At 40.0% G+C, this 14,467-nt stretch overlaps 2 protein-coding genes across 2 annotated transcripts; both read left to right on the top strand.

Annotated features, from left to right (window-relative positions):
* Nucleotides 1-742: 742 nt before the first annotated feature.
* On the top strand, nucleotides 743-4,142 carry LOC111792207 (mitochondrial import receptor subunit TOM20-like). Its single transcript, XM_023673550.1, has 6 exons — nucleotides 743-955; nucleotides 1,461-1,539; nucleotides 1,713-1,882; nucleotides 1,976-2,023; nucleotides 3,088-3,177; nucleotides 3,575-4,142. The coding sequence occupies exons 1-6, from the start codon at nucleotides 857-859 to the stop codon at nucleotides 3,701-3,703; spliced, it is 615 nt and encodes a 204-aa protein (XP_023529318.1). The 5' UTR covers nucleotides 743-856; the 3' UTR covers nucleotides 3,704-4,142.
* A 941-nt stretch (nucleotides 4,143-5,083) lies between these two features.
* On the top strand, nucleotides 5,084-9,177 carry LOC111792558. The gene is made up of 7 exons (XM_023674064.1): nucleotides 5,084-5,253; nucleotides 5,345-5,388; nucleotides 6,869-6,926; nucleotides 8,417-8,510; nucleotides 8,582-8,666; nucleotides 8,745-8,810; nucleotides 8,934-9,177. Exons 1-7 carry the CDS (start codon nucleotides 5,157-5,159, stop codon nucleotides 9,045-9,047), a joined length of 558 nt encoding a protein of 185 aa, XP_023529832.1. The 5' UTR covers nucleotides 5,084-5,156; the 3' UTR covers nucleotides 9,048-9,177.
* Nucleotides 9,178-14,467: the final 5,290 nt, after the last annotated feature.

Genomic DNA, 14,467 nt, shown 5'->3' with positions numbered 1-14,467 from the left:
TGTCCCCATCCCCACCTCCTACTTCAATTCTCGTGTAACGGCCTAGATCCATCGCTAGTATATATTGTTCTCTTTAGGCTTTCCCTTTCGGGCTTCCCCTCAAGGCTTTAAAATGCATCTATTAGGGGAAGATTTCCACACCCTTATAAATCAATCCACCCCCCTTCGGAGCCCAGCGTCCTCGCTGACACTCTTTCCTTCCTCCAATCGATGTGGGACTGTCCCCAAATCCACCCCTCTTTGGGGCTAGTGTCCTTACTAGAACACCGCCTCGTGTCTACCCCCTCCCCCCGGGGAACAGCGAGAAGGTTGACACATCGTCCAGTGTCTAGCTCTGATACTATTTGTAACGGTCTAGATCCACCGCTAACAGATATTATCATTTTTGGGCTTTCCCTTTCATGCTTCCCCTCAAGGGTTTAAAATGCGTCTACTAAGGGAAGGTTTCCACACCCGATGAATGGTGTTTTGTTCTCCCCCCAACTAATGTGGGACATCACATCTCGTTCCCACAAAAAAAAAAAAAAAAATCATATTATCATAATAATTTTTTTTTTTTACAAAATTAATTACACGTAGATATAGAGAAAGGTTGAATTATTATTATTATTATTATTTTATTTTTTAAAATTTTTTTTGAGGATGTGTGAAGATGGGCTTATAGGAACCTAAATGGGCCCAATTCTTTTCCGGCCCATCGTTCAAACTCAGTACGGAATGGAGAATCGAGAATCAAGCTGGTTCCTCCGGTCTGGACGTGTCCTCCATTGCCGAAGCGCCCTCTCTTCTTGCTCTCCAATTTCATAGTGTCTCAGACAAGGATTTTCAAAGCCCCCGATCCTTCTATTTTCTTCTAATGGATTTGCAGCCGAGCGATTTCGATCGCTTACTTTTCTTCGAGCACGCTCGGAAGAATGCCGAAGCTACATACGCCCAGAATCCCCTCGATGCCGATGTGAGTTTTCTTTTCTTGTTCTTTTTTCGTCTCTTAATTTGCTCATTGCGCTGTTTATGTTGATTTTGTGGCTGTTTTTGTTTTTGTTGGGTTTGTGGAGGATTATGTTTAATTCTATAAAATGTTATGAACTCGAGCGTTGGTTTCAATTGTGCTTGAAATTTGGGTGTTAACTAGCTTTTTAGTTGTCGTCATTCATCCATAGGAGCATAGTGCTGCAATTACTTGATGATTTTAAGCCATGGCCTCAATTTCTGTGAGTTAATCCCGAGATAAGGCCCCAATTCTTGCATTTTGATTGCTAGAGGGAGTGAAAATAAAGAAAAGTAATGGCTCCCTGTTCATATCCGAGTTGCCATTTGGCTGTCAGCTTAGAACTCTGTTTAAATGTTTGAAACTAATCCTGTAGTTTATTAGATAATGATGGGCGTTTTTTCTTTAATGGGTGTTGTGTTTATGACTCTTGAGCTGTATTTGATTATCAAATGTATGGAATTTCATGTAGAATTTGACAAGATGGGCAGGAGCTTTGTTAGAGCTATCTCAGTTTCAAAGCGTTATAGAATCGAAGAAGATGATTCTAGGTATCTTTTTGTTCTACCCAGTTGGATGATGAAGCAAGGGAATTGAGAACATTTTTGCTTGACTTTAATTTGTTGCTGCTCTAAGATTTTCCTTGCCTTTTTCTTCTAATCTAATGATTTTGGTGATGGACATTGAGTATATTGTGGGTTAATTTGAAATGGGGTTGAGGCAGATTCAATAGCTAAGCTGGAGGAGGCACTATTGATTAACCCCAAGAAGCATGATGCTCTTTGGTGCTTGGGAAATGCTTATACTTCCCATGCCTTTTTGAACCCGAACCAGGATGAGGCAAAGAGTTATTTTGATAAGGCGTCGGTATACTTCAAGCAAGCTGTGGACGAGGTACTGAAGCTAGAAAACCGTGGAGCGAGCTTATAAATATGCATTTCTTGATGGCTTTCCTAGTTTGACATGGTTTTTTGTTGTTGCATTCAGGATCCTGGAAATGAACTTTATCTAAAGTCTTTGGAGGTGACTGCAAAGGTACTTCAACATTCTTTGGTGCAATTTGGATGTCTTTCCATTTTCAAGATTACTAATCTCCTTTCAATGGCTTTGAAATGAGAGGATTTGTGCGAGATCCTACATCCGTTAGGAAGGAGAACGAAACATTCTTTATAAGAGTGTGGAAATTTCTCCCTAGCATACGCATTTTAAAAACCTTGAGGGGAAGCCTGAAAGGGAATGCCCAAAAAGAACAATATCTACTAGCGGTGGGCTTGGGCTATTACAAATGGTATCAAAACTAGACATCGGGCGTTGTGCCAGAGAGAAGGCTGAGGCTTGAAGGGGAGTGGACACGAGGCGGTGTGCCAGCAAGGACACTGGCCCTGAAGGGGAGGGGGGGTGGATTGGGGTCTATGTCGATTAGAGAAGGGAACGAGTGCCAGCGAGGACGTTGGGCCCCAAGGGGGGGTGGATTATGAGATCCCACATCGGTTGGAGAGGAAAACGAAACATTCTTTATAAGGGCATGGAAACCTCTCCCTGGCAGACGCGTTTTCAAAACCTTGAGGGGAAACCCGAAAAAGAAAGCCCAAAGAGGACAATATCTGCTAACGGTGAGCTTGGGCTATTACAAATAGTATGAGAGCCAAACACCGGTCGATGTGTCAACGCGGAGGTTGAGTCCCGAAGGGGGGTGGACACGAGGCAATGTGCAAGTAAGGATGTGGTGACCCGACGGAGGTGGATTATGAGATCCCACATCGGTTGGGGAGGGAAAGCTAAAAAAGGACAATATCTGCTAGAGGTGGGCTTGGGCCGTTACAAGAGAGAAGAGACCTTCTTATCTTGTCTTTTTTTTTAAATAAAAAGTAAGCGGGTGTCAAGAACTTAGAGGTGGCGGCTGCCACCGTGTCGGTAATGAAGTATTTTTCATTAGGGATAAGTCTCTCTTGAAATGAAGAAAGAAACAAGATTAGTGGAACAAATATATTTGAATGCTTTCATGTTGTAAACTAGAACTTGACTATTTACTTGGTGTTTTGTTTCTCCCTTTTGTTATATTCATGACCCGTTTTTATTTGGTGGATTGTGTGTTTTAGGCCCCAGAATTGTATGCAGAAATTCATAAGCATGGGTTTGTTCAACAGACGACTGGAGCAGCTGAACCGTCTGCTTCTTCTAGTACTAAGGTATTGCTTATTGCTTAGGGACGATAACGTATCAGCTGAACCGCTATGATCTACGAGCACATGCCTTATATATTCCGTTAACTTGTTAGAAAAAAGGTACCTTTATCTTACTATATATTCATTTTGAGATTCTACATTGGTTGGAGGGGAGAACGAAACATTTTTTATAAGGGGTAGAAACCTCTCCCTAGCAGACGCGTTTTAAAACCTTGAGGGGAAGCCCGGAAGGGAAAGCTAAAAGAGGACAATATCTGCTAGCGGTGGACATGGGCTAGCTTTTTTTCGTATTTCCTTGCACATTCTTTCACTTTGCTAGTTAAAAACTCGGTTTCTTCCCAAAAAGAACGGATCATAAACAGTTTACAAGCTCTTAACTTCATGCTTTACTTCTTTCTAGACATCAAAGGAAACGAAGAGCAGTGATCTGAAGTATGACATATTTGGATGGGTAATACTTGTTGTTGGCATAGTTGCATGGGCGGGGTTTGCGAAATCTCACATCCCGCCCACACCACCACCTCGATAAGTCGTCGTGCTAGACGTTTGGAAGTCCGAGATTTAGAGATGATATTCATAGAGATGAGAACTACATATCGATCATCGGTTCTTTTCTTGTTCTCGTTTTCTTCTTGTTAATGCTTATTATTATCGATTTCATTGAAACTCGAGTCGTTTTTGTTTCTGGTTTTTCTGGGTATGACTGGTAAATAAGCTGGGATTGAATCCTGGTTAGAGGGGTTTTGTTGGGAATGTTGCTGCTCATTGTTCGTCAAATATTTGGTGATGATTTGTAGGGTAGAAAGGAATTGGTCATCAATTTTATTTTGCAGCACATTGTGGGGGATTGCCTTTTCATTCCTTGTGAATTTAGTTCATTCCTTGAGTGTGTCCCGCATCCCGTGTATAAGATCGGACCACAAAATATTTAATCTATTGTTATAAATCTATTAATTGATGCGATTCGATCATAAATCTGTGTCAGTTATGAATTACCTTTACAACTTATTTAATATGCCTACTATTTTGGGGACTTGGTCAAATAGAGAGTCGGAAAGAAATGACGTTGAACAATGAGGGTCGGTGGATCATAAAAAAATTGTTTATTAGAGAACTATGAGGCTCGGAAAGAAATTCTTGTAAGTTTCTTACCGGTAACTTAATATCCTCATGACTATTTTCATTCGGACGTGGTTTTGGTTTATTTATGTACTCTACTTAGGTGTCACATGATCACCAGCTTTCGCTTCAGTTTGTCTCCGAACCACGTCATGATAAGAGAAGTTATGCTTTGATAGCATCTATAATGATACTTTTAGCATACAATCAAGATCGTTGCTACATCTATTTCATTAGGGGTTTTAAAATGAATTCCTACGAAAATATCCATACTTCAAAGTACTTCCAAAAATAGTCCAAAACATAACATCGGAGTTCATGAAATCTAACTAAACCCTACCGCAAGCGAAACATTATTCGACACAGAAAACTATTCACAAGAATGCTATCCAATGACCTCTGCAATAGATCATCATTCAACTAGTAATGACTCGGGTTGAAAAATGCAAACAAATGCATCATACATCATAACTGTTGAGACCTAGATTCATGACTGATCTTGAGCTTTACTTTCATTCTCGATATAATTGGATGCATAAAACTTTTTTATACACCGTCCACATACATACACATAGATCCATTATTTTATTTAAATTCTCTAAACAAGAGATTATAAAGAAAATGAATGCAAGGAGCTTTAATGGTGGCTAAAAGACAGGACCTCAGTAGCCACAACCATTCCATGTTTCTTCCAATCGCCAAATGGGTTCTTCAAATGAATGGCAAGGTCTTGCAGTGGGCCCAATTGGGAATCGTGAAAAGGGCCCTTTAGAATTCACTAAAGGGTCAAAAATGTAATCAATCGCCTCGTCTTGGCGCGTTAGGGGGCCATCGTTTTTCAATTTCTGCCTCTCCTTCCGGCTATGGCGATGAACCATACCCCTTCTATTCCTTCTATGCTCTCTAGAGACCAATTGTTTCATCTTTTCAATCGCTTTTCTGTCATCGTTTCCCTCTCTGGTTATAATCTAACATTTACTCTCCTCGTTCCTCTGTTTTTCCCTAATCTTTCCCTTAAATTAACGTTTTCTTTCTGCATCTGATCTTGCAGATGTGAAGAAACGGATTGCTGATGCTGTTAGGGATGATAATCAGGTGAATGTTCTTCAAAATTTGTTGCTAGTTTAGTGGTTTTTTTGGTTTAGATCGTTTGTTGTTGCTTGTTTTGAAATGGGGTTTGATTGTTTTTCACTTGGAACTAGTTATGTGGATGAACTTCTGTCATTAAGTTGCATAAACACTCTGCCAAATCCTCCATTTGTTTAGGGGAAATGGGTTTGTTCTGTTTGGTTATTAGCTGTTCTGTAATATCCGTGAGGGTTCAATCTCATTAGACAGCTATCTAACTCTATCTGGTTGATAGGAATGACTTTGTAGTGGAATTGGGTTTGGAGGAATGCGTTTTTTAACATCTTCCTCCTCCATCAATCACTGTTCTTGTTGTGTTATTAGCCCTTTTTGTGAGATCCCACGTTGGTTGGAGAGAAGAACGAAACATTTCTTATAAGGTTGTGGAAACCTTTTCCTAGTAGATGCGTTTTAGAACATTGGGGAAAGCCCAAAGAAGACAATATCTGATAGTGGTGGGTTTGGACGGTTACAAATGGTATTAGAATCAGACACTGAGCGGTGTGTCAGTAAGGACGTTGGGCTCCAAGGGAGATCGATTGTGAGAACGAAACATTCTTTATAAGGGTGTAGAAACCTCTCCCTAATAGACGGTTTTTAAAACCTTGAGGGGAAGCTCATAAGGGAATGCCCAAGGAGGACAATATCTGCTAGTGGTGGGCTTGGACTATTACAAATGGTAACAGAGCTAGACACCAGACAGTGTGCCAGCGAGGACGTTGGGCTCCACGGGGGTGGATTGTGAGATCTCACATTGGTTGGAGAAGAGAACGAAACATTCCTTATAAGGGTGTGGAAACCTCTCCCTAGTAGACGTGTTTTAAAACCTTGAGGGAAAGCCCAAAGAGAACAATATCTGCTAGTGGTGGACTTGAGATGTTACAAATAGTATTAGAGCCAGACACTAGACGGTGTGTCAGCAAGGACGTTGGGCCCCAATGAGGGTGGATTGTGAGATCCTGCATTGGTTGGAGAAGAGAACGAAACATTCCTTATAAGGGTGTGGAAGCCTCTCTCTAGTAGACACGTTTTAAAACCTTGAGGAAAAACTCAGAAGGGAAAGCCCCAAGAGGACAATATCTGCTAGCAGTGGGCTTGAACGGTTACAAATGGTATTAGAGCTAGACACCGCCCGGTGTGCCAGTGAGGCGATTGTGAGATCCCACATTGGTTGGAAAGGAAAACGAAGCATTTCTTATAAGGGTGTCGAAACCTCTCCTTAGTAGACGCGTTTTAAAACCTTAAGGGGAAGCCCAGAAGAGAAAGCCCAAAAAAGACAATATCTGCGAGCGGTGGACTTACACCTTTTCATTTTGTCCTTATGTTATGTACTTTTGGGTTCATTCTTTAATTCAGGGTTTCACAGACCATATGAATTTGTTAATAATGTATGAAGTTGTGATGGTGCAACTGTAGATGATGAGAAGCTTTTTGTTGCCTTCTGCAGGGAGCTGTAGCTGTGACAACCGCTATTCAGGAAGAGATATTTTCTGAAATGGGAATTGGTCAGTCTTTTCCAGGCCATTACTGTTTGTTTCTTTGTCGTTTTCTTTGAACATCGATAAAAGATGCGTTTTAAAATTGTGAGACTGACAGCGACACGTAATAGGCCAAAGCGGACAATATTTGTTAGTGGTGGGCTTGGACTGTTATAAATGGTATTAGAGTCAGACACCGAGCGGTGTGCTATCGAGGACGTTGTGCCCCCAAAGGAGGTGGATTGTGAGATCCCACATCGGTTGGAGAGGGGAGCAAATCATTCCTTATAAGAGTGTGGAAACCTCTCCCTAAAAGATGCATTTTAAAATCGTGAGGCTGACAACGACACGTAATGGGCCAAAGCGGACAATATCTGTTAGTGGTGGGCTTGGGCCGTTACAAATAGTATTAGAGCCAGACACTTGGGTGGAGTGCCAGCGAGGATGCTGGCCTCCAAAGAGGGTGGATTGTGAGATCCCATATCGGTTGGAGAGGGAACGAAGCAGTGGAAGCCTCTTCCTTAAATATGCGTTTTAAAACCGTGAGGCTGATAGTGATACATTATAGGCCAAAACGGATAATATCTATTAGCGGTGGGCTTGAGCTGTTACAAATGATATTAGAGCTAGACATTGGGTGGTATGCTAATGAGGAAGGGGGTGGATTGTGAGATCCCACGTTGGTTGGAGAGAGGAACGAAACCTTCTTTATAAGTGTGGAAACCTCTCCCTAAAAAATGCGTTTTAAAATCGTGAAGCTGACAGCGACACGTAATGGGCCAAAGTGGACAATATTTGTTAGTTGTGGGCTTGGACTGTTATAAATGGTATTAGAGTCAGACATTGGGCGGTGTGCTATCGAGGACGCTGGGCCCCCAAAAGGAGGTGGACTGTGAGATCCCACATCGGTTGGAGAGGGGAGCAAATCATTCCTTACAAGGGTGTGGAAATCTCTCCCTAAAAGTTGCATTTTAAAACCGTGAGACTGATAGCGATACGTAACGGGAAAAAGCGGACAATATCAGTTAGCGGTGGGTTTGGGTTGTTACAAATGGTATTAGAGCCAGATACTGGGCAGTGTGCTAGCGAGGACGTTGCCCTCCTCCAAAGAGGGTAGATTGTGAGATCCCACATCGATTGGAGAAGGGAGTGAAGCGTTCTTTATAAGGGTGTGGAGATTTCTCCTTGAAAGACGCATTTTAAAATCGTGAGGTTGACGGCGATACGTAACGGACCAAAACGAACAATACCTGTTAGTGGTGGACTTGAGCTGTTATAGATAATTGTGAAACAATACGAGAACATTGTTTTCTGAGCTCAGTATGTAGAGTGAGAAAATTCAACTTCTCTGATCTCTTAGTCGAAAATACATGCTTTATCTGATTGATCTGAGCTCGGGATGAGCAGATAAGGACATGGTTAACGAACTTTCCTTTCTATCGGTAGTGTTGTGCTATTTGCTTATAAACCAATAACCCAAACACATTTAGGCTTTTTTCGATCTTCATGTTCTACAGATTCACGATTCGGCATATCCTGCTTAGGGAAAGTGAATTCGTTTTACGAGAACGATCTCGAGTTGATGGTTCGTTTCTACAAGTTCGTTGCAGCGTAAGTCGTCTCCAATTCGTATTGAACTCGGTTTTCAAATATTCTTTTTGGATTAAATGAACTTATGACAGGGAAGAGATGGCATGTGATGAAGCAGAGCTTGAACCATATGAGTTTGCTGAAAAGATGAACAATGAACACCAACTACACAAAATGGTGAACTACCAAACTTTTCTCCACAATTCTTTTGAATAGCAATTGTGTTCTTGGAAACTGAATGAACGTTTCATATAGCAACTCGAGATGTTGAAACACATGCGCACGTTACACTCGGACGACCAGTCCGCTATTCTCGATAAGGTTTATACTTTTCGCCTTCAACTCACATAGCAAGAGCTAAATATTTTTCAACATGATGAACGAATTGTTATCTGTTAAGTTGTGTTTGTGTTTTTGTTTCTCGTTTTTCGTTTGTGTCTGTAGTTACACGAGCAGCTGGAGAGTGCAGAATTCGACAGTTCGGCGTCGATTATGTCATTGGAAGAGATTCAAGAGATCGTTCAAACGAAAGGTGTCTCTAGTCAGTCCGTCAGTTAAATTTTTTGACATAATGATATGTGAAATGAAATATCTACACTATACAAGAATATGATATGCATTCAAATGCTCGACTTCACCTCTGATCCAATATACTGAAAATCTCATGGCTTCCTCGGTCGTGTTTTTAGTTTACGTTGTTGATCGATCGATCTGAGCTTGTCAGGATAAAGGGGAGTAAACAAAATTTCTAACGAGAAAATTATTCAGTGTGACTGCGAGGGTGGTCGTAAACTTCTAACTTTTGGGTATGTAGAAATCACAATTTATGATGTAGTTTTTTCCCGTTCCCGGGAAATTGGAGTACTGGAGTTAAAAATGAAGTTAAAAAAATCATTTTTCCCCGAAAAAGAACAAAAATGTCAGCAACAGGATTTGGACTTGTGCGGGCAAAGCTATAATAGGTGTAGGCACGATTTCGGTGAATGGTCATACATCCCCATATTGACACAACATGAAATAGTAAAGAACTATCTAAGATGAAAACATGTAAAAGAGGTTTGGAACGGACATGCGGCCATGGACAACACGTCTTGAACAAGCATGATCGGGACATCCGACAACACGCCTTGGACAAGCATGCAAATACGATGTTATAAAAACGTTCCCAACGTTATGATTACGAACAATCTGCCATTCGTGAGCTATGCTCAAATCAACTAAATTATTAACTTAGAATAATAATACAAACATACAAATTAAACCTCACGACGAGCCAACGGAGGAGACAGTATTTCTATCGGAGTTAACTCATTCAAACTTTTGAACCGTGCTAGAGTGGAGGAAATATAGTTTGCAGCCTTTACATCGATACCTTCATCGGCGACGATTCCATACAGGTTATCGAACTGAGTCAAGGAGTCCCGAGTCACCGCCGTGTCGGGGCCGGGGTTCTCGTGCACCAACAAAGCAACGTTGTGGGGAGAAATAGTATAGTCCTGGTGGAAGACATAGGCAACCAAACCAGTTGGGTTTGTTTTGGTCCCTTTGTATTGCTTGTAGAAAGGCATCGTGAAACCTCTCCGCTTTGAATTTCTGATAAGCAAAATGGTGGGGATATTTATATACAAATTTACGTACGCTTTATGGAATGAAGAATAATTGATTGGATAATTTATTATTATTATTATTATTATTTTTTATTCTTTCACTTGAAAAGCACCGAAAAAGTGTATATATATATATACTGTAACGGCTCAGATCCACCGCTAGCAGATGCTGTCCTCTTTGGGCTTTTCCTTTCGGGTTTCCCCTCAAGGCTTTAAAACGCGTCTGCTAGGGGACGTATAAATGGTGTTCCCCTCAACGCTTTAAAACGCGTATGCTAGGGAAGTTTCTAGCCCCTAATAAATGGTGGTTTGTTCTCCTCCCCAACCAATGTAGGACATCAGAATCCACCCCCTTTCGGGGCCCAGCGTCTTCACTGGCACTCTTTCCTTCCTTCAATCGATGTGGGACCACCCCCAAATCCACCCCCTTTTGGGGCCAGCGTCCTTACTGGCACACCGCCTCGTGTCTACCTCCTTTCGTTATTCTGCCTCGTGTCTACCTCCTTTCGAGGAATAACGAGAAGGCTGACACATCGTCCGGTGTCTGACTCTGATACCATTTGTAACCGCCCAGATCCACTGCTAGAAGATATTGTCCTCTTTGAGCTTTCCCTCTCGGGCTTCCACTCAAAGCTTTAAAACGCGTCTGCTAGGGGAAGGTTACCCTTATAAATGGTTTGTTCTCCTCCCCGACCAATGTGGGACATCACATACATCTCTCTCTCTCTCTCTCTCTATATGTGTGTGTATATATATATATATTTCTTGTGTCGGGTTGTTGCCCTATAAATTTGGGTCGATTTGGTTTAGGAATGTATATATGAGTTGGATTGGAGAAATCTTTTAAACCAGTCTGCGGATTGATTGAGTTGGTGGCCTGAGTGATCTGAATAGAGTTTACACCCCAACTCAAATCTTTTATTTTTGGGTTAGGTTGGGTTGTCGGGTTATTTTATTATTATTATTATTATTATTTATAAAAAATCATAATAATACACGTCAAATATTATTAATTTTAAATATCAATCATTCACAATGTATCACTGCTATTAGTTACAAATGTCAAATATTCTCAATCAAGATAATAATCTTAAAAGTAGAGTATGGTTAGGTTGTAACCATATTTTTGGGTTGGTTGGGTTGACCGGATAAAAAAAAATTTACATGTCTACCAACCCAAATTTTNTGTAACGGCTCAGATCCACCGCTAGCAGATGCTGTCCTCTTTGGGCTTTTCCTTTCGGGTTTCCCCTCAAGGCTTTAAAACGCGTCTGCTAGGGGACGTATAAATGGTGTTCCCCTCAACGCTTTAAAACGCGTATGCTAGGGAAGTTTCTAGCCCCTAATAAATGGTGGTTTGTTCTCCTCCCCAACCAATGTAGGACATCAGAATCCACCCCCTTTCGGGGCCCAGCGTCTTCACTGGCACTCTTTCCTTCCTTCAATCGATGTGGGACCACCCCCAAATCCACCCCCTTTTGGGGCCAGCGTCCTTACTGGCACACCGCCTCGTGTCTACCTCCTTTCGTTATTCTGCCTCGTGTCTACCTCCTTTCGAGGAATAACGAGAAGGCTGACACATCGTCCGGTGTCTGACTCTGATACCATTTGTAACCGCCCAGATCCACTGCTAGAAGATATTGTCCTCTTTGAGCTTTCCCTCTCGGGCTTCCACTCAAAGCTTTAAAACGCGTCTGCTAGGGGAAGGTTACCCTTATAAATGGTTTGTTCTCCTCCCCGACCAATGTGGGACATCACATACATCTCTCTCTCTCTCTCTCTCTATATGTGTGTGTATATATATATATATTTCTTGTGTCGGGTTGTTGCCCTATAAATTTGGGTCGATTTGGTTTAGGAATGTATATATGAGTTGGATTGGAGAAATCTTTTAAACCAGTCTGCGGATTGATTGAGTTGGTGGCCTGAGTGATCTGAATAGAGTTTACACCCCAACTCAAATCTTTTATTTTTGGGTTAGGTTGGGTTGTCGGGTTATTTTATTATTATTATTATTATTATTTATAAAAAATCATAATAATACACGTCAAATATTATTAATTTTAAATATCAATCATTCACAATGTATCACTGCTATTAGTTACAAATGTCAAATATTCTCAATCAAGATAATAATCTTAAAAGTAGAGTATGGTTAGGTTGTAACCATATTTTTGGGTTGGTTGGGTTGACCGGATAAAAAAAAATTTACATGTCTACCAACCCAAATTTTAGAGAAAAAAAAAAAAAATCGACCCAATCTTAATGGTTTGGGTTAGGTAATCCGAGGTGATCAAGTTATTGAGTCATATGAACAACTCTTGTTTGATTTATGAAACTGACCGAAATATTCTCACACTAACTGGCTCGCTAGCGATCACTGTAGCGCCACCCATGACTCGAGTCTAGAAACTACTTCAACGACAACTCTAGCAACCACCATCGCATGACCAACTCTGATAACTACCCCTAGCGACAACCTTTGAAGCCGTGTCCTATGCACATCGTTGACGACTAACTTTGATGAAAACTTCGATGAGCACCGCTGACTAATACTCTAATGATGTCATATGATACTCAAACCCGTTATAATATTTTAAATATAATTTTGAACTGAGAATAGACTATTCGTGGAAATATACTTTAAAAGAAAAAGCAACTTTAAAAAAGAGATATCACAAAAAATCTTATTGAGCTTGTGAGCTCGTGATTGAAAACCTGACTTATTTTGCAGTTTTATAGCTGAGATGAATCGATTAACTTTTACAGTTTTGAATAAATTAGCGATTTATTAGACATAAAATTGAAAATTCAGAAGCCTGTTCAACGATCAAGTAGACAAAAACTATAGTTTAACGACCGAAACCCAAAAAAGTAGTAGTTATTCAAACCAAAGGTTATGATTCAACGAACTCGAGGACAAACTCAAAACATTATGAGGAAAAAATTTACAATTCCAATACGGTTGGAGAGGGAAACAAAACATTCCTTAGTAGATGCGTTTTAAAACCGTGAGACTGACGACGATACGTAACGAGCCAAAGTGGACAATATTTGTTAGCAGTAGGCTTGTGCTGATACAAATGTTATTAGAGCTAGACATCGAGCGATGTGCCAACGAGGACGCTAGACCTTAAAGAGGTGGATTGTGAGGTCTCACATCGGTTGAATGGGGAACAAAACATTCCTTACAAGGGTGTGGAAATCTCTCCCTAGTAGACGTATTTTAAAATCAGACCCGATACGTAACGGGCCAAAACGGACAATATAAACTGAGTTTGAGCTATTACACCGAGCCAACGTGCCAATTAGTAAATAAATGATTTTTTTTTCCAAATGGATTATATTCTTTGGTGAAATATTACCTTATGTTCATTATTAAAGAGAACACTAGAGAATGAGAATCACACCTTTTCTTTTTCTTTACAAATTAAAGTAAAATTTTGCACATATTCCACAATATATAATCATGCATTTTAATTTCTCATATATATATATATATATATATATATATATATATTATCGGGATTTTTATTTTAAAAGAAAATGGGTTCGATTGGATAAGAACAACGTCCATTTCAGCTAGATAAAATGTCGAAAGTAAATTATTCCCGAGTTATTCATAATTATAACTAGGTCAAAATCTAACATTTAATGAAATTACTGGTTTACCCTCTTTATATGGGAATGAACGAGCCTCTCTGTTCGGTCAAATTTTCAAAACCGCTTTACTGAATTGATTACAAAAGTCATTCTAGATTAGCAGTGAATCAATTATTAAAACGTCTTATAAAGTAATAAATAGTTATCGAATAAATTATTGTTTCTACAAGAAACTGGTAAGATTACCACTAGTCGATACTTTTTACTTTGGTTTGTTACGTATCGTCGTCAGTCTCAATCCACTCTGAGAGGGGGGGAGAATCCCAACGTCTTTGATGGTACACCGATCTCACAATCCATCCACCACCTTCGAGTCCCAGCATTCTCATTAACACACTATTCGATGTCTGCCTCTAATACCATTTGCCTGTTTTTTACTCGTTACGTATCGACATCAGCCTCACAGTTTTAAAACACGTTTACTAAAGAGATGTTTCACACACTTATAAAGAATGTTTCGTTCCCCTCTTCCACCGATACGAGATCTCACAAATCTCGAAATACAAAAATATGAATAAAAATATTATCACCCTTATTTATTATGTTTTTTTTGTTACATTTTTTTTAATTACATCAAATAAATTAAATATTTAAAAATACAAAAAAAAAAGAAAAAAAAGAATAAAATCAAAATAATATTTGAAACTTTATTTTTGGATTCCCCTATGACATGGACTAGACACAAAAAAGTTTTTTTTTTTTTTTTTT

This window comes from Cucurbita pepo, chromosome LG04 (genome assembly GCF_002806865.2).
Source record: "Cucurbita pepo subsp. pepo cultivar mu-cu-16 chromosome LG04, ASM280686v2, whole genome shotgun sequence".
Lineage (NCBI taxonomy): Eukaryota > Viridiplantae > Streptophyta > Magnoliopsida > Cucurbitales > Cucurbitaceae > Cucurbita > Cucurbita pepo.
Note: the sequence above shows the minus strand (reverse complement) of the source record. Positions and strands in the feature narration are given on the sequence as shown.

Coding starts and splice junctions, on each gene's coding strand:
- LOC111792207 (XM_023673550.1), top strand. CDS start 857: ATGGATTTGCAGCCGAGCGATTTCGATCGCTTACTTTTCTTCGAGCAC. Junction 956..1,460: donor AGAATCCCCTCGATGCCGAT/GTGAGTTTTCTT, acceptor AATTTCATGTAG/AATTTGACAAGATGGGCAGG. Junction 3,178..3,574: donor CTGCTTCTTCTAGTACTAAG/GTATTGCTTATT, acceptor ACTTCTTTCTAG/ACATCAAAGGAAACGAAGAG.
- LOC111792558 (XM_023674064.1), top strand. CDS start 5,157: ATGGCGATGAACCATACCCCTTCTATTCCTTCTATGCTCTCTAGAGAC. Junction 5,389..6,868: donor CTGTTAGGGATGATAATCAG/GTGAATGTTCTT, acceptor TGCCTTCTGCAG/GGAGCTGTAGCTGTGACAAC. Junction 6,927..8,416: donor ATTTTCTGAAATGGGAATTG/GTCAGTCTTTTC, acceptor CATGTTCTACAG/ATTCACGATTCGGCATATCC.